General features: G+C 43.3%; 1 protein-coding gene across 5 annotated transcripts in view; it reads right to left on the bottom strand.

Moving 5' to 3' along the window:
- Arnt2 (aryl hydrocarbon receptor nuclear translocator 2) overlaps positions 1-24,534 on the bottom strand; it is a 178,356-nt gene that overhangs the window by 126,591 nt on the left and 27,231 nt on the right. For 4 of the 5 annotated variants that reach the window (XR_007107127.1, XM_047540658.1, XM_047540656.1 and 1 more), the window contains exon 2: positions 2,908-3,022. Coding sequence is in view for 4 of the 5 variants with exons in the window: in XM_047540656.1 (XP_047396612.1) it covers positions 2,908-3,022 (115 nt within the window). In the remaining variant the exon portion in view is untranslated. Of the gene's footprint in view, positions 1-2,907; positions 3,023-13,124; positions 13,246-24,534 lie in introns of those variants that run through there. The other variant, XM_047540657.1, reaches the window with a different exon arrangement.

Below are 24,534 nucleotides of genomic sequence, written 5' to 3'. Positions count from 1 at the left end.
TCTGAGATCAGAGAGGTTACTGCAGAAATTCACTGCAGATAACCAGCTTCAGCTCACCTCTCCCACTCATGTGCAACCACACTGGAAGGAATCTGAAATTTCTGAACCTTCACCTTCTGTCCCAACTGCCAGGACAGCATGCAGCCTGCCAGGACCCTTCTTGTGCAAGGATGTCAGGGAAGCAGAAGAAAGTTCATCTAGGAAGGATCCACAGTCTGGCCCAGTCATGCAGCCAGAAAGGTTCACAACTCTCAAACCAACACTTGGCTGTGAAACATAAAGTCCCTGAAAATTTGGGATACTTCTTTCAACCAGAGTAATCAGGTCAGAGTGGGAGATCTCATGAGGATCTCCTATCACCTCCATTCCCCTTTCCTCTTCTTCTTCTCTTTCTCCCTGTATCTCTCCAAGTATATTTCACACTCTCAGGGAGAAGAAGGAGCCAGTAATAGGGAGAGTAGCAGCAAATGTGGGCCTTGGAGCACAGCCCTGCTGTGGGGTCATCTGCTTTTTGATGAATGTGGCTTCTGTCTGGATCTCCTTTGCGTTGAGCTAATAAGTGTTTGGGTTGTGTTGAAGGAGCTTCCAGAGCTGTGGTGGCTTCAATCACAGGATTTCAGCAAAACATGTATAAAAATGTCAGATGCAAGAATTACTATGGAAACAGCTCTGTAAAAATGGAGATTCCTTTACTAAACACAGGAAAAATTACTAAATCATGGAGGTTTAGCAAATGGAACCTTTGTTTGCTCACTCAGTCCGATGGGGAGGTGGAAGGACCCTAAAAATGAGGACAATGTTGGGCAGGGAAGGTCAAGCTGCCTTTAAGGCAGCTCCTTGCCTCCTCCTTGCCACTAGATGAGGTGTCAGCAGGTGCTCCCACCTTTGGTTGGGAGAGAGAGAGGGAGAGAGATCTGGTAGGGAAAGGGACAGTTCTGGGGAATTCTTTGAAAATGGGACTGAGTCCCTGGTCAAATCATTAGTCCAGGGAACAACCAGAAATCAGGGTATGGATGCTAGACTCCCTAACACTAGCCCAGGCCCTGGAGGGGCTGGCAGAAAGTCCTAGCAGAGGTTCAAAGACACCCCCTACCCCCAAGCACAAAAAGGGCTCCTGATCCTGAAAATACTGGGCTGCACTTGAGCATCTTTGCTTGGACTTAGGCCCAACCCGGCCTACCTCCTTCACCAGAGTCCTGAGTTAGCCTCTTCTGAAAAAGGACTTGAGTGATGGATAAAGTTTTGTCTCTCAGAATGCAGTTAGAGCACATAAACATTTAAAATAATTTTTATAAGACCTTGTGTTTAAAAAAAATCAGTTAAAAATCTATATACTGGTACCACACATACACATTCTTTTAGCAACCCAGACTCTGCTGAGCTTAGCACCTTGTTAGCAAGAATACTTGGTTAAAAAAGGAAGGCTGCTTTGCAGTGAGCCCCAGAGTCAAGCCACATCATTTATTACAGAGCTGATCTGAGGAGTTTTGCCTGGGGGCACCAACATTTCTCATCCCAGTTCTGCAGGCCCCTCTGCAGAAATGATGGCAACTGATGATGCAAAACTGGCTACATCAGCACCAAAAATGAGTAAGTTGAATCAAAGTGAAGCTAGCCTAAGCACTGTCCGGTTCTCAGTCCTTTAAACTTTCTAAATGATCATGAAAATCTCAGGCCCCGTCTTCAGATTGTACCATACACATAACAGTCTATTTTAGATTCTGAAATTATAGTGCTAAATGGTTTTTTCTTCTTAGGCCTACTCAATCCCAGATACCAATACACATCTATCTCCTGTCTCTGTCCCTTTTAAGAATCACACTGGTTTAGAGGAAACTCTCAAACTTAAAATGCTAGACCATTAAAAAATAGGCCCACTCCACAGGTCTTAGGCTGCTGTAACTGGACAGTTGCTGTCCAGGGGAGCCCAGGCATTATCATAAGTTGCATTAAAAGTGTAAGTTGCTTTGACTTTGTGAGAAACTTTGTTGGTCAAATATTTCACTGAAAATATAATAGATTTGGTGTTAGAACGGGGTTAAGTGATAAACTAAGTCTGAAAATGTCAGTAATCTTTTTCGTATAGGGTTCTGGATGGTTGTTTTGCTTTAATTCATATGAGATGTTGTTTTGATTCTATCTGCTCAAAAGTGATGGTCTTTCTGTCTCTATCAGAACCAGCATAATCAATAGCACTATTACTGTTACCAACTTTATTAGCCAGTAAGAGCATGTGATTCAAGCTGCCTGGACTTTAGGCACAGGCTTTAGTCAGTTCTTTATTTTATTTTATTTTATTTTTAAATTTGTTCTAATTAGTTATACATTATAGTAGAATGCATTTTGGCACAATATACACAAATGGAGCATGACTTTTCATTCCTCTGGCTGTACATGGTACACAGACACACTGGTAGTGTAATCATACACATGGTAATAATGTCCATCTCATTCCACTGTCCTTCCCACCCCCACAGCCAGTTTTGTTGAAAGAAATTATACACATTGTCCACAAAAGATGGGCGGCCAGAGGAAACCATGGAGGGCTCCAGGGTGATCCTTTGCAGCTCACAGGGCTTGGAACTCAGCTGCCAAATCTGGCCTAAGAGCTTAGGGGGGTGAAGGGCAAGCCTCCTTTGAGAGATGGCCAGAGAAAGGCCCAGCAGGGTCACCAAGCACATTCCCAACACAAGGACAAGCAAACAGAAGTCCCCAGCTGGGTGCCAAGGCCCAAAACACTTAGAAGCAAATCATGTGCATATTTAGGAATCTTGCAAAATCTAAACAGGATGTAAGCTTCTGAGTTTTTATTCTACAGGAGAGGGAAAAACAATACTTTCCTAACAGTTCAAGACCATTGCTCAATAATTATTAAGTCCAATTTCTGGAAATGCTGAGGCTGCTTACCCGGAACGCCGCTTTCCTCCACGGGCAGGCATGGCCCCTGCCATCCTCACCTGTCCAGTGGCCGCCATGGGGGCAACAGGCAATGTCACTGATCCAGGTATGTCTGAAGCCATTTCTAGAATTCAGCAAAGACAAAAGGTTTTTGTCAATGCCAGAAAAACCCAGTATTAAGTAAGAAAAGCTTCCACAAGTTCCCAGCAGTACCACCTGGGAGGAGACTTCAGTATCTAGGTGCTGCAGTCACTCTGCCCATCACAAGTTATGTGGCTCAGTGAGTCCTTCCTCCCTCTCTGGGCTCTGCATTTTCCTCCTGGGCTGTACTCCAAAACAGTACTTGAATCAGTCATTAAAAAGAACTGGTATAAAGCCTGTAATCCAAGCAACTCAGGGGGCTGAGATAGGAAGATCGTAAGTTCAAGGCCAGTTTCAGCAACTTAGCAAGACCCTGTCTCAAAATGAAAAATAAAAAGGGCTGGAGATGTAGCTCAATGGTAAAGTACCCCTGGTTCAATCCCCAGAACCCCCCAAAATTTTTTAAAAAAGAATTGGTGCAGCTTAGCTGCTTTTATAAGAGTTTCCTGGTCACCTGGAGATAAGAGCTAAGCTGTCTAGGAATCCAGACAGCATGGAACCTGAGGGGAGAAGGTCGCAGCTGGTATCAATGACTGGTGCTCTTGATGGGGCAAACTCCCTGAGAGTCAGTATCCTGCCACAGTGACTGCTGATGTTGTTCTTCTCTTGCCCTGGAGATTGTGCTCAAGCAGAAAGTTTGGTCCCCAGCCTTAGTCTGTGCATAGGGCATTAAAAGCATCATGTCACACTGCACAATGAGCCAGTAATGGCACCAGGATGATGCATCCTGGCTCTCTTGAGCCAAGACTTGGCAGGAATAAATACTAAAGAATAAGAATGATGGACACTGGACAAGGGTACTTCTCCTGCACATCATGGTTAGCAGACATCACTTCTCATAAGCCAGATACTCTGCATACTCCTTGGAACCATGGTGAGCTTTCCTGACTTTAAAGATTCTCCTTCCCACTTTCTGGAGTATTCCTAAACTTAGGCAACCCTTTTCTCAGACCATTCCATGACAAGATAAACACTTCAAACAGCTTCTCTGATTCTGTTCATCATTCTTGGGAATGACTTCCACAGTGTTCACTTTTCTTAGCTCGATTATTACTGGGGGCAAAAGGGAAGCAACAATCTATATAAATATATTTCAATAAAACAGTTCAAGATAACAGCAGGAAAATGGGCCCCTGTTAGTAAAGAAGGAATGTCCAATGATGTTGACAATGGACACTTGGCATAGTTACTGCTGTTTCCTTCCAGCAGAAATGGAGTCACATGATAGTGGCCTCACAGTCAGGTCCAAAGACATTTGTTTAATAAACACATTTGAAGGTCAACTTGAACTATTCCACTCAAACACTCAAATCCTTTTTCTTTCTTTCTTTCTTTCTTTTTTTTTTTTTTAATTTTCCCAGTCCTGGGATCAGACCTAGGACCTTGCACATGCTAGGCAAGTTCTTACCACTGTGCACCCCTAGTGCTTCACTCAAAACTCTTGAAGATCAGTGGGGTGCAGTAGGGCACACCTGTAATCCCAGCGACTTGACAGGCAGAGGGGGAAGGATCACAAGTTCCAAGCCAGCATCAGCAATTTAGCGAGGCCCTAAACAACTTAGTGAGATCCTGTCTCAAAATAAAAAAATAAAAAGGGCTGAGGATGTGGCTCAGGAGTTAAACATCCCTGGGATTAATCCCCAGTACCAGAAACCAAACCAAAACAAAACTCTTAAATAAGAATTTTATAATACTAATAAACAAAATCTTAATTCATCCACTCTGTTATGCTCATAAAACTTTGAGAACTATTACAATCTTGTTTTGATTTTAACCAATATATGCACTGAAAAGGACTCAAGGAAAAATTTTTTTGTAAAAGTCTCTCCCCTTTAGGCAATGACTGTACTGGGTTTGACAGTGAAACAGCTTGTGACAATGATGACCCAACAACATTACCATTTTCCTGCTTCTGATAAAAATTATTCTTCTTCTGAAACGAATGTTAAAACATACAATGTCCATCAAGACCCAAGGCAGAAGGGCAGAATTGCTACTAAAGCAGGTGAAAATGAAAGATATTACTTCCTAAATTCCACAGAACAGCAGACTTAAGATGCTCCAGGAAAAAAAAAAATCAATGAGCTAGTAAAAAGCTGTGCATTTACCCCTTTTCTAGATATACTAATGTCCATTACATAGGACTGAGAAGTCTTATGTAAGAAGTATTGTGTAACTCCGATTGATCCAGCATATCAACGATGTCTGTAATTGTGGAAACTTTAAATATTTACTACCTGTCAAGTTAATGTCTCATGCAACATTAGTTTCAGTATGTTAAAGTCAGCTACCCAGCCTTTGAGTTAAGGAAATTTCAGACTAGAATTGATCTTGGCCATTGTCTCCTCTGTCCCAACTGCCCTTCAGCTCAGAGCTGGCAGGTAATATATAGTTGGGCAAAAATAACATTCACTTATTTTTATTTTGGGAAAACAAAAAATGCCAATTGTTTTTGTGATACTAAAAGGGAACGGACAGACATCAGTGGTGGGAACATGAGGTTAAGGGGATAATTCTATAAATGGGGCCTACTGTGCTGATTCCCACATACTTTCACTTTTAAAAAACAATTTACCTGCAACTCTGCCTGGCTTAAGTCTACAAGATATGTTACATACCTCAGCAAATGACCTGTTATCTGCAGGAGAAATGTAGATCCAAAGTGCAGATGAGAACAACACAAGTTATCCTGTGGGGTTTGGGGGCAGTTGTGACCCTTACACAGACCAGATCCCAGAACTCAGAGAGAGAAGGAAAATTCCCTCTAACAGCTTTAAGAAGAGGTTCTAATTAGAACTGTCAGCATGGGCCAAAGTGACCTCGAGTTGTCACAGCAGTGAGGATTTGAAAGTCTGATATCATCCTACTGTCATAATTCAAGAGGAGGACCTGAGCAGGACTCTGGGATCCCCAGAAACTGGACAGCAGGAGAGGCACACATCCATTTCCTCTCTGAGAGGACTCACTTTCCCTGGAGAGTGTCCCCTTTTCCCCTTTCCCATCCCTTCTAATGCCAGTTACCCTGACCAGCATGTCTGAAATCTTTCTGATCTGGCTCCAAGAATCAGGGAGAAGGGGGGCCTTCGTGCTGCTTCAGCTTCCCAGAAGGTCCTGGCCCTATAACAATACAAGTTGCTGAAAGTAAAATTCCCCAAAATGCTGGCATGAATAGCAAAGGATGGGGAATACTGAAGATACAATCCTTTCTCAGATGGAGGAGGACACAGGCAAAAAGAGATTAGGTGACTTGCACAAATGTCCTTCTTGCAGGTACATTAGACCTCACTCTGCTCTTTGGCTGCTCCGTGTGGGTAAGTCTCATCTGCCCAGCCAAAGTGCCAGCTTCCTGAAAGCAGTTCCCCAGCCATCCAGCCCCTGATCCATGCCACTGTGCACGTGGACTTTCTACCATGAAGAAATTTTACACTTACATGGAATATAATATACTTGGAGAGAACTGTCTTCACATATGATACACATTTGCCATAAGGCCAGTGGGATAAGAGAAGGAAAGCAGGTGAGCTTAATGTAAAAATGTACTGACATGATTTGAAAAAGAGAGGCTCATGCTTAACCCCAGCCAAGGAGGCTAAACAAGCAATATCTGAAAGTGGTGGCTTACCATCTCCAATATCCTCACCAAGCATTTCTGGAGTAACATTTCATTCTAATTTGATTGCTTCTTTTGTAAATTGCATTTGTATATCTTGTGCTCATTCCTTTTCTAAGATTTGGAATATCTTTCTACAATCTCTTTCTTATAATAAATTAGAACTTTGCCCTATTTCCTGAAAATATTTTATAATACTTTTTCCAATCTGTTGTTGTCTTTCTAGTTGGAAAGATTCCTTTTAATATTAGAGAAAGCTTTAAAAAGTAAAATTAAGACAAGATCAATTGACCCAACCCCATTTATTTAGAAATCCTTCCTTTTCCCCATTAATTTTGTTGATGCTCCCTCTATCCTGTATTTTATTTACACATGAAAGTGTCTATTTCTAGCATATCTATTTCCTCCTTGATTACCTCATTATGTATACTTACTCCTCTACTGCACTTCATAACATACTTAGGGATGATGTTTCACTACTTCAACTCTCAGAAGTCTTTGCTCTCGTTTTTGATATATTCTTCCATTTAAATTCTGATTTAATTTGATTAAGGTATTATATTTAACAACCTTGCAATTAACTCTCTTTCCTTGAGCTGTGAATTCATTGTGAGGGAAAATTGACCTTTATACAACATCGTGAATTTTTAATCACTAATTGACATATGCCTATATATAACTGAAGATTCCCTTTTCAGCTCAGTGAAGTTTTTTATTTTCATCATATAGGTTTCTGGAGTTCCCCATTTGGTTTGTTTCTAGGTATTTTGTGTCATTATGATGCAATGTTGCATTGTGTGTTATGATCACTGCTATTAATGTGAATGGAATCTTTTTCCCAGCTTATTATCTAACTGGTTAGTAGTCTATGAAGACTGAATTAAACGATCTGACTAACAACTAATATAGGTGTTGCCCTCCCCTCTCTCACTATAATCCTTTTGAAATTTACAGTCCTGATAAAAACAATTTCTAGGGTCATTATCATGCTTTCTGCCATTTCACCAGATCCCTTTATTTGTTCTAATAATTTATTTTCATTAAATCTTCTAAATTTTCTGTTTCCAAATCCTATCAATGACAAACATTAATACTTTATTAATATCTTCTCCTTTTTAATAGTTGACAGTTCAATTTCTTTTTCATGTCTTATTTTGTTGGCCAGAACAACACTGAGTAACAATGAATTACAATGGGATAAGAGAAACACCCAGCGACTTTGCAGTCAAGCATGCCTGGTTTCAAATCACAACTCAAACACTAGCTATTTGAGTGACTGGATCATTCTAGGGTAAAGTGTTATCTATGTAATGTTCATAATCTATATCTTGCAGGTCATTTCAAAAATTAAGGATCAAGTATGTGAAGAGCATAAGTATTTGGGAAAAAATACTCAAGCAACAATAATTAAAACTGCAATTATGGCAAGGGGTAAGTGACCTTGGGAGGGGAAGACAATGGTAAGTGGTCTTGCTTGGTCCTTGAATTTAATTGAAATGAGATGCTGACGTAAGATAGACATTCTTCATGATGGCAAGGAAATCTGCTCCTCTGCTTACTTTTTAGAGTTTATTTAAGGAATTGTGAAAAACAGTCTGGTGGTCCATTTTCAGAATATAGTATTTAGCCTTATTTGGGATGTAAGATCCAATTGTAGTCATTTTAACTATAGCCCTTCCCTTCGCCATGCCCAATTTTAAAATTAGCCAGTTGCACAGATTGTGACCCTTAGCTCCTCCTATCAGAGCAAGGGGCAGTGCTGGATTCGGGATAAAATTAGGTAGACTGCTGCCCAAATGTGTTTGCTTGCCAGGTTCAGTAGCACACCCTTCTGCAGAAATAAAGTTTGCCTTCCCAAGCTACTTCTGAGCACGTGTTTGATCCTTGCAGCACCCTAATATTTCTAACAGAATGGATGTCTCATTTCATCAAATGCCATGTTGATAACTAAAATAGAGTTCTAGATACTGAATAAACCAAATGGAAGATGCAATCCACAAGGTTAAAATTTACCTTAAAGGTTAAATGTTTTCTCTAATGTTGATTTTTAGGAGCCACCCTTAATAAATTTAAACAAAAGCAAAAATCAGAGGAAAGAGACCTCTCTAATCGTTGTCTATGTCCACATCCAGCTATGTGGGATATGGACAAGACTTTCCTAGGAAAGTGACCACCTGTTTCCCAAGTCTGTAGTTTTTTTTTTTTTTTTTTTTTTTTCCTGTGACTCGAGTGCAAGCAGGCAAAGCTCCTGGGATTCCTGGGAAGGTCCCTGGATAGGTCAGAAGTGGTTATCTCAAAGGCCAGGGCCTGGTGTCAAATGGAGCAAAGAAGCTGAACCATTCAGGTGAATAGTCATCCTGCTCCAGGGTCTCTGAATTTCACTCAGAAACAAAGAAACGGGGAAACCTGACCACTATACTTCGTAGCAAGGAAATCATGTCTCAGATCCCCACAGGTGACCAAGTGGCTGTCATCATATCCCGCAGCTGGGTACATAAGGATGATCCTCCTAGAAGACAACTCTACAATATCAATGAAAATATATAAAAATGTCCAGATCTACCAGGGAGGCTGAGGCAGGAGGATGGCAAGTTTGAGGCCAACCTCAGCCACTTAGCAAGACCCTCAGCAACTTAGTGAGATCCTGTCACAAAATAAAAAATAAAAAGGGCTAGGATGTAGATCAGTGGTTAGATTCCCAGTACCCACCCACCCACCCACACCCCGTCGCCAAACAGGTACACACAGAGAGATACTAACAAAACTTAGACATTTTCTTACCATGAGGAATTAAAACACTTCTGTGAGTCTGATTTTCTGGTTTTAGCTGGTTCAGTGCAGGAAATGCAATGGTGGGGGCACTGTGTGTGGGGAAGGCAGCTGCTTTAGTCCTCCTGGACCCCCCTCAAGTGCTCAGAAAGTGGGCTCCCTATGAAGTTGGGGGGCCCTTATGAAACTGAGAGCAACTTGTTCATGATGAGAGTAAAGGCTGAGGGGCTGCCCTTGGCCTGATGATGCCAAGAAAGTTAAGAATGGAGGCCACCCCTGCCCTGGCCTGTCTAGCACAGGCTAACTCAATCTGTACATGAATACTTCCTGCCTTTCTTTTTTTTCCTCACCCCAAAGTCTCCCAAAATGGAAATTTTGAAACAGTTTCTTCTATCTTCCCTCAAAGCTGGTTTTGAATAAAACCTATTTTCCGACCAATTCGAATCTGAATATTTATCTATGGAGTGGTGAGCCATGGAGCCTGGCCTCTTCTGCTTGGTAACCCCTAAGTGATGCTGTCCCCAAGGAATGAAAGAAGGGGCAGCCTGAGATGAAAGCCTCTTCCCTGCCCACCTTTTGCTGCCTTACTAAGGCTCTGCCAGAAGGCAGGCCCACTCACACCCCAGAGAAGTGGCCAGCAATGGGCAGAGCTGTGCTGAGAGCTGTGAGCTTCCCCACACATCTTCTCTCAGGGCATCACCTACACAAACTACTCACACCACACAATAATATGCACACACACTACACATGCATGTCATGCACACACATGCCACACAAACACACCTCCCTGGACTTGACATGGTCAGAACTTTTCTCTCGCTGGCAAGGAAGCTCATCCTTGACAGACTCACCTGGGAGAAAAGAGAGCATCTACACTGCCACCCTTCAGAAGCTGCTTTGGCTAGTGCAGCGAGGGAACCCAGAAGTTCTGGATCAGTCATCTATCCCCTTGACTTCAGGTCCTTGTGGGCAGGCCCAGCAGAGTCTGGCAAGGGGTGCAACTGAAAGGAGCGCAAGGATCAGGGTCTTTGCCTCGACTTTCCTATGCAGTTGAGGTATTGCCAGTTAGCAAGGAGGGGCACCTAGTGCTGCCTGGAAACTTGAATGTATCCTATGACGACACCACCCTGCATCAAATTCAAATCAACCTTAAAAACAGATGTGAAATTTTCCATGTACAAGCAAGTTTGGAACTGTGGCAAAGCAATCTGTCTCCCTTGAGGAGCAAAATGCCACCAAAGAGCTGCCTATCCTTCAGGCCTCCTCTTTCTCCATTTGGACTAGATCCCCATCACTAGACAGTCACCATGATCACATCTGGAGAAGGCACATAATCACTCTTCTGTCCCACCTTCTCTGTGGGTTGTGGCTCTCCCAGCCTCACTTTGAGCAACTCTCCTGGTTGTCCAGGCACTCCACTCCTGGTCTCCTGACTCACATTTCTCCTTCCAGGTCTCGTTTGCCAGTTGCTGCTCCATTTCCAAATGCCAAGGTATCATACACAGTCTCCTTTCTCTATGTTCTCCCCCTGGTGACCACCCAGGCACAGACCATCAATGCTGTCTCTTTGCTGGCTCCCAAACCCAGTCATCAAGTCTCACTCTCACCTTCTCTAGTCTTTCCACCTTCTGGGTTCTGCTGTGGCCTGCCTCACAACACCCCTGGGTCTTCTTATACCTATCCTTGACCCTCCCATTGAGTACCCCTTAGAAGCCAGATGGGATGAGGCCAGCCCTTCCATTCTCTAAGGGCTTCTCTTTGCTCTTAATACAATGCAAAGTTCCCTGCCATGATCAACCAGTTCCTGTATGGCCAGTCTGCTGTCTGTCTCTCCTACCTAGCTCTACCCGGTACAAGCTCCAGTTCCAGCTCCACTGCCCAGTCAGTTTCTTGAGCATACCATGTTCCCTCTCACCTCAGGACCTTTGCATATGTTATGTCCTCTGGCAAGGAAGTTGCATCTCCCTATAGATCTAGTTACTCCCTGTCTTCAAATGCAACCCGGTAATGATCTCTTCACTGTTCACTCCTCAGTCATTTACATTCTGCTCAAAAATCCCTTCTCAGGGAGGCCTGTTTCCACCAGTCCCCTCCTCCCCATCATGAGGCTGGTCCCTGTGACACTGGCACTATACTTGTTCTTCTCCTGTGAATGAAGGGAGGCACTGCTGCCCAGGTGGAAGACAGGACCAGGATGGCGGAGCTCAAAGAGCAACACAATGATGTCATTGCCTCAAAATCGTGGTGTGTCAGCATCAGGGTCCCAAAAGGGAAAATTTTAAAAAACCCTGGTCACCTGATCCTCCTACATACACTGCACAGTGCAAAAAATTTCTAGAGGAGGCAGAAACATATGGTTGGGCTGGTTGTGTATTTACATCCACCATGCCACACATGCTCTGTACATGGGGATTTTTTGAGTGAGGCAGAGGCACACATTCACACCCTCCTTGGTCATTTATTCACAGGGCCACACAGCCAGCAGGAATCTGTTTCCAGTTCCACTTCAACCCTATCTGACTCAGTTTCTCCACCTATGCTTCAACTAAGAAATGGAGTTAATCAGATGCTCCTTCCTTTTGCTGGGGTGCTGTAAGCAAATTGGCAGTATTTACAAAGCTCTTGCTTTGAGCCAGGGGCTGTGCAACAGGCAGAGATGAAGAGACGGATGTAAGACAGTGTGAGGCAGACGTGTGGCCAGAGAACTGCCTTTTGTGAGAGAGGTACTGTGTTGTGGGGATAACTAGGAACATTTAAGAAGGTTTAAGAGAGGAGGCCACACCTGTGCTAACCTGAAAACAGGCTACAGAAATGCCTCAGTGCTACAGGATTAAAGCACGATATAAAAGATGTTCTTTCCTAAATGCATTCCTTTGACTGTTCCAGCATTCCTGAGCATTTGTAGTCAGCCCAATTGAGGGGTATGCATTCTTGCTCCCTTCAGCCCCTGGAGCTTCCTGGTCTTTTACCCCAGCTGTATCTCCCTACAGGTCTAGTTATTCCCCCACTTCAAATGCAGCCCTCTTCTAAAGCTTTCTGATCAGGGTCCCTGATCATCACCGATGGCAAATGCACAAATAGAAATATCTGTACCCATAGCAGTCCAACCCCAAATGCAAATATCCCACCAAGAAGCTGTGTCCCCCATTACACACAGGGGGAAATGACTGCCTGCTCTTAGACAAAGTTGCAATGAGGTTTTGAGCTCATTCTAAAATCAGTACAAGCTAAGGATTTTACAAGCTTCACCATAACACAGAAAACATATCTGGCTTGTGATGCAGCATCTAGCTACAAATCATTCTACATTTCAAAAGGAGACACATTGTGTGCAATTTCTATAATACCACGTAGGAAGGAAAAACCTGGGAAAAAATGTGAAACTTGAGAGCATTAAGATGAAAGAAAGAGGAGGAAATGAAAAAAGACATTTTGTTTTAAGCCCGCTACTTCATGTGAATCCAAATAAGGAAAATATTCCTTGATCTTCACATTGAAAAAAAATTAATGACATGCAAACTTCCACAATACAACCACATATACTATTTTAATGATCATCCAATAAATGAGAAACCACAAGGCTCCCTCCATGGGTGGGAGAGGAGTGAGGGGAGACAGCTAACCAAGGAAAAAATGCTCTCCTCAATACTCGGCTCTCTTAGAACAATTCTCTGCACAGAAAGCACATCAAATACCACAGCCCTACCTTTTCAGAGGGATTAAACAAAGATCTTTCTTCCTTGTGACCAACACCTTCTTAGGAGAATCTGTTATCCGTGTAGAAGGAATGTCAGAAACCTCTGGGAGGAAATGTAGCTGCATTTGTATTCTGCTCAGAAGATGTCATCACAGCTCTGTTTACCTTAACTGTGGACCATGATTCAGCCGTGACAACTGTCTTGCATACTGATCAATTTATTTGCAGCAAAATTTCTAGCATTAACTGCTTAGGTTCTGAAAAACTGGTTACTCGGATTTCTTGTGCAGCTGTTGCAAATATACATTTAGAATATCTAGACTGTTATCAAAATGATTCAGTGAGAGACTATAAAGGATTTTCCTGAAGTGCTAGCAAAGGAAGGTCCCTTCTACTTCAAGATAAAGGCAGAGCAGGCAGTTCCTAAAGGTCCTCCTTGGAGTTGGATTTTTTGGTAATACAATGTACAGAAAAATCATTAGATTGGGAGTCTGGGGACTCCACATGCAGGTCTTTGTTAGGTTTTAACCAGTTGTGTGGTGCTCTGTGAGACATCCTATCCCATAGGCAGGCTGGCCCTGCAGCTCTGCAACAGGGCAGTAGGTAGCAGAATTGTGAAGGAAAGGCTGCTGGACCCAGGGAGAGAAGGGAAAGGCCAGGTCATGTCTCCTCCAGCTGCTGTCTCCAGACTGGACACTAAGTCCTGGTTGTGGGCCTTAGCCTTCCCAGCAGGCAGCCTTTAGCATCAGGGAATAGGAACCAGTACCAAGGCATCCTGGGAAAGACTCCCTCCCACCTCAGGTAACACGGATGTATAGGCAGAGTCCTGGCTCCCTGGGATCCACCATGCACTAAACTGTGCCCTTTGGAACCACCATATGGTCAGCATCCACATTCCCACTAGCGTAGTTTCCTTTGCCACCCTGCCAGTTGAAGTCCCAGCATCTCTGTGCTGGACTTTATAGAATGGTGAACAACACACATCCAGCAAGAGGTACCAGCAGCAGGAAGTAAAATGGGGAGGTCATTGTCAAGGTTATGATTCTGAAGCAAGGCAATAAAAGGGAACACCACATTCAACATGGTCTACTCGGTGATTTGAAAGAAACAAAGGCCACAATGGGACACCCACCCATAAGCTTGAGTCAAAGTTAACATCCTAATAACCACAGACCATTAGAGGAAAGCAGGGATCATCAGCCATACAGAAGAGAGGACACAACACCTGAGCTTTGTGTCTGGGTACAGACTGCCTCTGAAAAAGTTATGGCCTACTAAGGCCTAATCCCAAGGAATCAGGGCCCAGTGAAGCAGGAGAGGCCCTGGGAGAAAGATTAAGGGGTGGACTGCTGGTGGGAGGGTGTGCAAGGAGTTCAGAGTCCAGATGCTCCAGGTTCAAAAAGATACAGCCCATGGGATAGAGAAGGGTTCAAATGTTGTATGGAGGAGAAACTGCTAATGAGACAAAATTGCCAGCCTGAATGAGAGCCCTTGAGGGAGAAGGAGAGATGAAACCATCTTCAAATGTCTAAGAGACCTCCCTGTATAAAAAGGTAGAGCCAGTTTTTGATTACTGCAGAGGCCTCTTCACAATGCTTAAGTATGTGAAAGGTAAGGGGGAAAAAAAAGAATAATCCAGATGCATGTTGACTGTCCAAATACAATGTAAAGTTGAACAGAAAATGAATGAATCTGTCTGATGTAAAAGGAAAAGTTAATAAATTATGGAATATATACACAGATAAAAATCACTCAGCCATTAAATATCACAATTTCAAAGAATAGCATTACAGAAAAATGCTAAGGGTAAGTCAGTAGAGCAGGATACAAAATCTGATGCAAACTTATTTGTCAGGAATCCATGAAAGTTTAGTTGCAGACACCATATTTGCCTAAAGCCTACTATTTGGCATTAGCTTCTGTGTTATGGTTTGGATTTGAAAGGTCTCCCAAGACCCATCTGTTAAAGGTTTAGTCACCAGCCTGTGGCACTATTGGGAGGTGGTGGAGCCTTTAGGAGGCAAGGTTTATTAAGAGGCAGTTAGATGGTTGTGGTGTGCTCTTGAAGGGGATATTAGACCCTACCCTTGCCCTCTCTTTGCTTCCCAGCAGCCATGAGGTGAGCAGTCTTCTCTGTCCCACCTTCCCACCATGATATACTGCCTCACCAGAGGCTCAAGGTAACAGTGTCAAGTGACCATGGAATGGAACCATGAACCCAAATAAACCTTTTCTCCTTTGTGTGTTTATCTTAGGTACTTTGTCACAGTGAGTAAAAGCTGACTAACGCATTCTGAATGAATGCTTGCCTTGAAAGGGCAGTCAAATGCCTATTTCAACATCATTCTGGCATCCCTGAACTTGTATACCCGAGTGATGATCATGTGACATGCAGGTCACCATCACATCTATATATACTATATTAAATACCAACACTACAAACAAGGTATGCTACCTGAACCTACTGTGCAAGTCTGAATACTCACTTTCAAATATAAACATGCATTTTAGATGTACTTGGAATGAAAAATCTCCTTATATGGATGATATGTTTCTGTACTCTCAATCAGATAGTTTATAAATATAAAAGTATCATTCCAAGAGCGGAATATGCAATATTCCAGGGACATATGGTGAACACTATCAATTTTATGTGCAAAACTTTATGTGCAATACCAATTTTTAAGAACTTTAACAAATATTCAAATGTAAAAGGAAATATGAGAACATATTAGCTTGCTACCTTTATGAAGATGTCATAGTCTTTATCAACCACAAATAATATTACAAAGCAGAATAAAACAAATTATTAGAGTGTATCATAACCCAAATCCTTGTGGAATTGTTTGGTATACTGGCCTTCATAACAATAAGCAACATTTAGGATTTAACATTTTTTAAATTAGTTTATATTTAGATCATGCATCTTTCAAACTACAGTCATATTTGGACAATTCCTATCTTTACAAAAATGAATTAATAGCCAACTTTATGAAGTTTGCTACCTCAAAAATTTACAAGGGGCAACCCCTCCAAAATCACACTGTAATACCTGTTGTAAATCATTGTTAATCCAGATATAATTAAGAAAACAAAGAGAACAAAGAAAAGAAGAAAATGTTAGGGAAATATGAAGCACCTTTCAACATATCTTCTTTCCCACCAAACTCAGTTGCAAATGAGCAACTAGTTAGTGTCACAAGTTGAAGTGCACTGAGTACAAAAGCGTTCAGCAGGGACAGTGCCCAGATATAACTGTCTCTGATCTGGAAATCAAATTTCTACCATGTGACTCCTGGTAAGAAACTATAATCAAATAGTAACAATACCCATTTTTGTTAAAATCAGATTTTCATTAAATGATAGTAATATTCAGCTTCTGCCTCAATCACAGGCAAACATTGACTTTGGTGTTCTGTCATCAGTATTATCAAAATGAATCAATCCAGTGAACCTCTAATATATGCTCATGTAGAGAAAGATTGTGTGTGTGTCTATGCATGTTTGAGTATGTATGTGTGTGTGTCTACACACTTGAGGTAAATACACTAAAAAGGGGAATAAAGCTAGTATCTGAATGTAAAGATCATATGATTTATTTTCTTTTATTGCTAAGTTTTTAAAACTTAGAATATAATACTCTATAGGGAAACAATGTAAATGATGTAAATGAAAGTAAACAGCACCTCAGGATGTTGGACCCCAAGGCAGGCTGATTGGAACTGAGGCACAGAGCTGGGGGAGTGTCACAGAAGCAGCAGGTATGACATTGTGCAGCCACTTTATGCTGGGTAAACTTACCCCACAGGGGATGGTAGGAGGGGAGGGATAAAGATTCAAAGATGGAGTATCTATGGAGTTTCAAAGATGTGCCAGACTTGAGCAGGCTACTGAGCCCTCACAACAAGGCTGTGGAAGGAGTAACATTATCACCATTCCCCAAGTGTGACTGCATTTAGTGTTTTCTGATTAGAACAGTAGTAACCGTGCATGGTAAACAATCTGAAGTGTTTAGGAAGCATAAAGAATGGGAGCATGAGGTTACACAAGTGTGCGTGGAAAGGGGAGATGGGAGATGAGACTAAAGAGATGGAGAAGGTGAGTTTCCAGCAAAGAAATACTGAAAAATTAGTTATGTAAGGTGAGGGAAGTCAGCTGTGGAGACTAAGGCAGGAAGACTACAAATTCAAGATTGGCCTGGATAACTTACAGAGATCTTATTTCAAAATAAAAAAAATAAAATGGGTTGGGGCTGTAGCTCAGTGGTACAGCTCTACTGGATTCAATTCCCATACCGGAAAAAAAAAAAAAAAAAAGCCAGAAGAGATGCTACCATCAGCTTAAAAATTAGGGCAATGGACAGTAGTGACCAAAAGACTGCAATTCCTCTTCCTGGGAGCAACCTTGTGACTCTCTTTCCCACCCATGACTTCTCCACACCAGAGAGCAATGGGGAGTGAAACCTCACATCCCTCCACAGCATAGGAAGGAAAGATGAAACCCACTAGATCAGGGAAGAAGGATAAGTGGCTGTGTGAAAAGTGAACCCACTGGTAAATCCAGAGTTCTGGGACCCGAGGTGTCATCAACACAAAGTAGGAGGGACAGTGAGTGGCAGGTCCAGAAGGCTCTGAGGAGGTGGTAACAAATTGGTGGCTGTGGGTGAACATTGTTTATCTAGTAAGTAATACACAAGGTGGGTGGAAGCAGAGTCCTGCCCTCTGGGCTCATGGTTATTGTGGCCTTCTTAATTATCATCCAAAAAAGGAGGTCTCTGAAAAAGAGTGGGATGAATATTAAGCAAGGGAACATGCAGAAACATTAAAAGCTCAGGCACACATGGCCAGGAAAGCCAGGACACATGCCCACTCTTCACACGGATGGATTCTTGGTCCAGGCACAGTGAAAGTGGCCTCCATCTTTTAGGGTACCAGCACCCATATAAAAACAAATAGCCTCGTCAAGGTACCAGATGGTTAATCTGGGGAATGTGGGTGAATTGGGAATATCATAGCCTAATTTAGACTCTCCAAACCACCCAGCATTCCACTCAAACACTGTGATGGGGACACATGGGTGGACATGGTGACAGCAACACTTGTCACTTGTTGAGTGTGCATCTCTGTTCCCCCATGCAAATAAGCAACCTGGGGGTGTGGGGTGGTGTCTATTCATTTTTCTTATGGAATCGCCACATGCTTAAATAATGGCTGTTTTCCTTGTTGTCATGTTTGAAATTAAATGGGTTCCATGGAAGGGGTTTCCTAAAAGCCTTGGTGAATGCCCAGAACCCATCTGCTTTTCTGTGCAAGGATGCTTTACCTGTCAGTGCTCTAAAACTTGGCAAGAATTGTTTTACCCTAGTGGTAAAAAGTTGGGGACCCATGGCAGTTACCTTGCTCAAGATGGAGGAAGCACTGATCCAAGCCCTCTCCCCATGTCTTCAAAGAGGGAAGGGGAATGCTCTATAGCAATGGATCTGGGCAGGGATGACTGGGGAGTAAGTGGAGGTTTCCTGTGCAATGGAAGATAATTTGTTCACAATTGTGCATGAGCATAGCATTGTAAGTGGGACATACTGGTCATTAGATACTGATTTTTCAAGAACTAATGAAAGGATAAATTTGACTTGAAGTTTAGGTGCTGGCCGAAGAAGCACATATGAGGTTCTCCATTCCTTGGGTACAAAACCAGTGCCAAGAGACAAACAGCAGTTGTCAAAGCTGTCTCTGGAGCCTAACCCCCTCCCATGTAATGGTCTCAGAGAGCCCATTCCTATCACTGCCTGTTCCATATAAATGGGGTGGGGGGTGAACCAGGCCCTGAGTCAGAGGAATGTGGGTACAGTTTGGTGGTCAGAAATGTGCACAGAAGTGGTTGCTCTTGAGACCAAAAAGAAGTGGTGATGATAAAGTGTGGAAGGGGTGGAAAAGAGAGGGCTGGGATTCCAGGAGGCAAGGAAAACAATTCAAAAGACCGAGCAGCTTCAGATCAGCAGCACTGGCCTTGCTGCTGCCACAGTGAGAACTGAGTGGATAATGGCTTTTCTCAGGGAGTGTTACTATGTCCTGACTCTTGGCTAAGTGAACAGTGATAACCAAAAAATAAAGCAAATGGTGTTCTAGACTGCCAGTCTCCATAGCTCAGAGGGGAGAGAGAACCCCAGGGAGACTAGTACCTATACAGGCAGTGATGGGTGTTCTGAACTGACAGCTGATGGGAATGAAGGATAAAGGAGGCAGAAGGCATGTGTGGCCAGGTGGCAGATGGCAATGCAGGTAGTCAGCTGTCTGTAGACATCAAGGGATTAGGGATTTCCTGGAAATTGGGCTTCAGTGAGGGTGGAAAGCTATCCAGCTGCCAATGGGCATGAGGTGGGTGAGCAGATCCTGAGAATCCCAGTGGTCCACCTGGAGTTTAGAATCCAGGTTGGTGCTGCCTCTCAGAAGCAGAACTTGGAAAATATAAAGGAGGTGTCCTTGGACAGCTGCCACTTCCCACACCCTATACAAGACTTCAGAAAAATTCATGAGAAATCTTCACAAAGGTCATTCTTTCTACGTACCTTAATCTAAGCTCCTGGCTCCCTAGGTTTATCCCATCATCCTGCAGCTGGATTATCTGCTCTCTTCTTCCTCTTGTTCTACTTTCCTCCTCTATGCCACCCCAATTCCCCCTTTCAATTCTCCTGCATTTCTTTCTTCCTCTGTCCACTTATTTCTCTTGATCCCCCTTTCCATGCCTTGCTTTCTGTTCTCCATCTTTGTTCCTCTGGACATCTCTGATTTCTCCCAACACTTGGCTTTCCCCAAATAAAAAGCAAGGTATACAAACAAACACACCTTCACATAAACTTTCTTCCCAAGGTCCCTCTTCTCTCTTTTTTCCCTTTGGATTTTGCTTCTGGATTCAAGTTTCCAGATGTAGCCATGCTACTATTTGACTCTACATGAAGATTAATGTCAATAAAGTACACTCTGCAGAGGAAGGTATAATGGGGAAAGGCAATTTGGCTATTCTCAAGTGGATACCTAGTGTTATCCTATAACTAGAAAAAGAACACTGCAAAACAAATGGCATATCACTCAGTAAACAAATCTTTCCATAAAATGCCTTTTCTAAAAAGAAAAAATGTGAACATTTCCCTTGTTTACAAAACAAATTAAGGAAATCACATATTCTTCCATAGATGTAAAATTTCCCCTTAAGAAGTTTTATGAAAGAAAGTAGTTTCCTTGTTGAATATATTCCTTGATGAATATATTCATCCATCATTCAACAAAAACATTTTGTGTTAAATTTTAAACAGTGAATTACTCTACAAATATAAAATATGCAAAATAGTAAAACTGTTTACATGCAAGGCATTAAAATCACTTTTCTTGTCAAACTGGTTAAGGTATTATTTTTATGCTGTCTGGTACTATAGTACCATGGCCCAATTTCTGCATGGGACCCAAGACTTGAAGGGAGGGAACCAGAGCTCTACCTAGACTGGAGGTCAGAGAATGTTTCCTGTGAGGTCTGCAGGCCATAGTGTGACATTTCATTTCTGTTGTCACTGGGTCAAAAGTTCCCTCTCTGGCATCATAAGATCCTGTGGTAACTACTTCACTGCAGCTATGCTGCAAAAGCAGTCAGACAGTACATAAATGAGTGAGTGGGGCTGTGTTCCAATTTACAAACACTGGAATTTGAATTTCATGCAAGTTTCACTTGTCATAAAATATTCTTTTAGTGTTTCTCTATATACACTTAAAAATGTAAAAATTATTCTCTACTTGCACTGTATAAAAACAGGAGGCAGGGCAGATGCAGCCCACTGGCCATAATTTGCCAATCAGTGATCTAAGTATCAGGCTACGGAATATCTATGGGTGTCTATGAGGGTGTTTCCAGAGATGATTGGCTTGTGGGACAGTGCATTGAGTAGGGAGACCTGCCCTGAATGGGGATGGTACTGTCCAATAGGCTGGGAGCCTGGAGGAAACAAAAGGCAGAGGTAGAAAGTTATTCTAAGCAGGTGTGTTTATTGCTGCTGCCACCACCACAGGGCTTCAGACTTTTTCACTCCTCAACTGTGGATTCATCTGGCAGTTTCCAGGCCTTCAGCCTCAGAACAGGGCTGCATCTATGGTCCCTCTTGTCCTGAGACTCCAGCTTCTTGAACTGAGCACCTACTAGTTTCTCTGGCTCTCAATCTTGTCACCATTGTGGGACTATCCAGCTTCTGATCATGTGAGCCAATCTAATAAATCCCCTTTTACAATCATACAAGTACATACCCTGTTGGTTCTAGAGAGCCCTAATACACAAACACTGCATTTTTATCTATTGAGAAAAGACTCTGAATCTTTGATGTTGAGTTTTCAAGAGAGAGCTCTGTGGAGTAAAATCCTTACTACAACTGTGGTCAGTTCCATAGGGCCATTTAAGGAGGGGATAAAGGTGGACACACCTAAGCTTGTCCCAGAGACAAAGGAGGTAAGGACCTGGACAGCAGCCCCAGAGTGCCCAGTGACTTCAGAGAGCTGCTTCTACTGCTGGATCTCCTGCTGGGGGTTCCTCACCAGGAGATGTCAGAGAGGTGTTCAGTCATGGTGATTTTTGAGGAAGTATCAGAGATGCAAAGCCCAACCTCAGCACCCAAATGGAGAAACATGGTAGATCAGTACCACTAAGGACCATTATGTGGAAAGAAGTGGAGGCAAATAAAAGCCCACAGAGACCAGAAGAAGGAGCTAGATGAGTGGCTCATCTGTTAAGGAGGTTGAAAAAACAGCCAGATAGATACAAAGATTGGGCCTTGCAACAAGAAGAGGAAGTCTCTAGCCCATGAGGCCTGAAGCAAAAGCCCTCAAGTGAGGGGGATGGGGAGAACAAACAAAAAAGAGGGATCTGGATGGGTTTGTGAGGGCTATTAAACATACTGCTTCCATTTCCTCCCCCAGTCCCCTACTTCCCTACTCCGGACAGTTACTGGAATGTTCTGGGGGGAAGCCCAGGACAGCTGGCCTCAGAGATAAGACAAGGTGGAAGGGAGCCAGGCTGGCCTCTGTACCATCTCCAGGGTCTTGATGGGACCCACTGCTATTGGGGGGTCTTAGAGGGAAGCAGTTAGTGGGAAGAGGGCCTTGAGAAAGGCCCAAACTGTGGAAGTAGGAGAGAGTGGACCTCAGGCTGCCATAACCAGGACACAAGCAGGAACAACTAATTAATATTCCACACAGCCACGGCCCCAGTCCTGTTGTTCCCAGCAGGGACCTCTGGAAGGACATGCGAGAATAAAAGCAGACAGAAAGCAAGTTGCTTACAAGCCCCAAGACTGCCACCACCCAGAGAAGCTTTGGAGTTTGGGGGTCATGGTTTGGTTGTTGCCTTTACATTGGGGGACAGTCAGTGGCAGCATGTGACTGGTCCTTCTTAAGAAAAATTCCACTAAGTATTCCTGACTGATGCCCAGTGTTCCATGAAGGGATCATGATGATAGGGAATTCTGGTAAGGATGTGCATGAGGATGGAAGGCTGATGGCTGGTGGGAAAATCCTAGGACACAGTTGGGGAGGGGGAATTATGACTCAGCACTACAAGATAGGTGCTGCCCCAAGCAGGGTCCAATTTAGAGGAGATGTAGACTTAGATCACAGATAAGTGCACTATGGAAGAGATCAGTGCTGGATTTATACACCAGTGCCCACACTGGTCTAGACGGGTTGCTTTCACTGCATTTGATCTGGGCCTTAATAAGGGATTGTGATTCTTCATTCCTACATTTTCCCAATTCCAATTACTTTCCTGCATCACTAAAGCAAAAGATACCAACAGAGAAAAACCCTGAAGGATCAGGCAGACCCTAACCTTTCAGAGACAGAGAAAGAGAGACAGAAAGATAGTTTAAAGAAACCAGGATCCAGGGTTTTGAGGCTATTTACATCTCAAACTGAGGTTGGACAGTCAGCATCTGTAGTCACGTTGGGACTGCTTTCTGGCCCTGGGCTATCCCAAGAAGGACCAAGTCCACGGAATTTCCAGGATGGGCAGGTCCTTGCCTTAGGAGCTTTGTTAGGGATCTGACTAGTTTGAGCATATAATGACACCTGGTTAAATTCCTATCAGACTACATTCAATCTGCAGTCTAGAAGAAAAACCTGGCCAGCCATGCCTGGGGAACAGGTGAGTGGGAGACTGGTTGGGCCGAGGAAGTGGTGAGACCACATAGGTCTCCAAGACACAAACTTATGCCCGCTGTACCTAGCATAGAGGGTGTCCTAGGAAAGCACAATGTACAGCTATTCTATCAAATCAGTAGACCTAGGAAGCCCTGGTGACCCCAGGAGAGTGGCTCTCATTCTGCAGAGGAGATTGGTAAAGCATGGAAAGTCTTCTAAGAGGAAAGAAAGCTCCTGATGATGGCTGAGGGAACTCGAGAATGGGCATATTCACCCACAGGCTGCATGTTGGTATTGCTCAGGGTGACAGGGATGTCCCATGGACATGACAGCCACAGGAGAAAATAACTGGGAAGGAAGAGATACCTGGGGAGTGATGGGGTCTCTGCTGAGAAAGTAGGAAGAGTAGTCACAATGTCTGACAACCCAAAAGAAGGCCTGGTGTGCCCTAGTTGGGCAGGTTGTGTATGTGAGTGTTTTTTTTCCCTTACAGCAACCAATTCTTTGACTCTCCAGACACTAACTGGTCTCCCACAACTTGACTCAATTCTAACACCACTGCCCTGAGTAAATGCGGAGCACGCAATAAAGGGCTTGGTCTCACAAGACTATCCTGCTTCTGATGCCAGTCAGTCATAAGTCTGGCCCTCCTCTACTTCTGACCAACAGGCTATAAAAATTTAGGTTTCCATAGCTCCCCTTCTCAGGATCAATAATTTGCTAGGACAGCTCACAGAACTCAGGAAAACACTTCATTCCTATCACCAGTTAATTATAAAAGATGCAACTCAGCTGGACATGGTGACACATGCCTGTAATCCCAGCAGCTTGGGAAACCGAGACAGGAGGATCACAAATTCAAGTCAGCCTTAGCAACTCAGTGAGACCCTAAACAACTTTGTGAAACCCTGTCTCAAAAAATAAAAAGGGCTGTAGATATAGCTCAGTAGTAAAGTGCCCCTGGGTTTAATCCCCAGCACACATAAACACACACACACACACACACACACACAGGATGCAACTGAGGACCATCCAAGTGAAAGAAATGAATAGGGCAAGGCACGGGGGGTGGGGTAGGTGTAGAGCTTCTGAGTCTTGTTGGGATTATGCCACTCTCCCAGAACCTCCATGTATTCACCAACCAGGGAGCTCCCTGGTCCTCAACATTTAGGGGGTTTTGCCTAGGTTCCACTAGGTAAGCAAAACTGATTAAATCATTGGACACTAGTGATTAACTGGATCTCCAGCCC

This window comes from Sciurus carolinensis, chromosome 2, assembly GCF_902686445.1.
Source record: "Sciurus carolinensis chromosome 2, mSciCar1.2, whole genome shotgun sequence".
Classification (NCBI taxonomy): Eukaryota; Metazoa; Chordata; class Mammalia; order Rodentia; family Sciuridae; genus Sciurus; species Sciurus carolinensis.
Note: the sequence above shows the minus strand (reverse complement) of the source record. Positions and strands in the feature narration are given on the sequence as shown.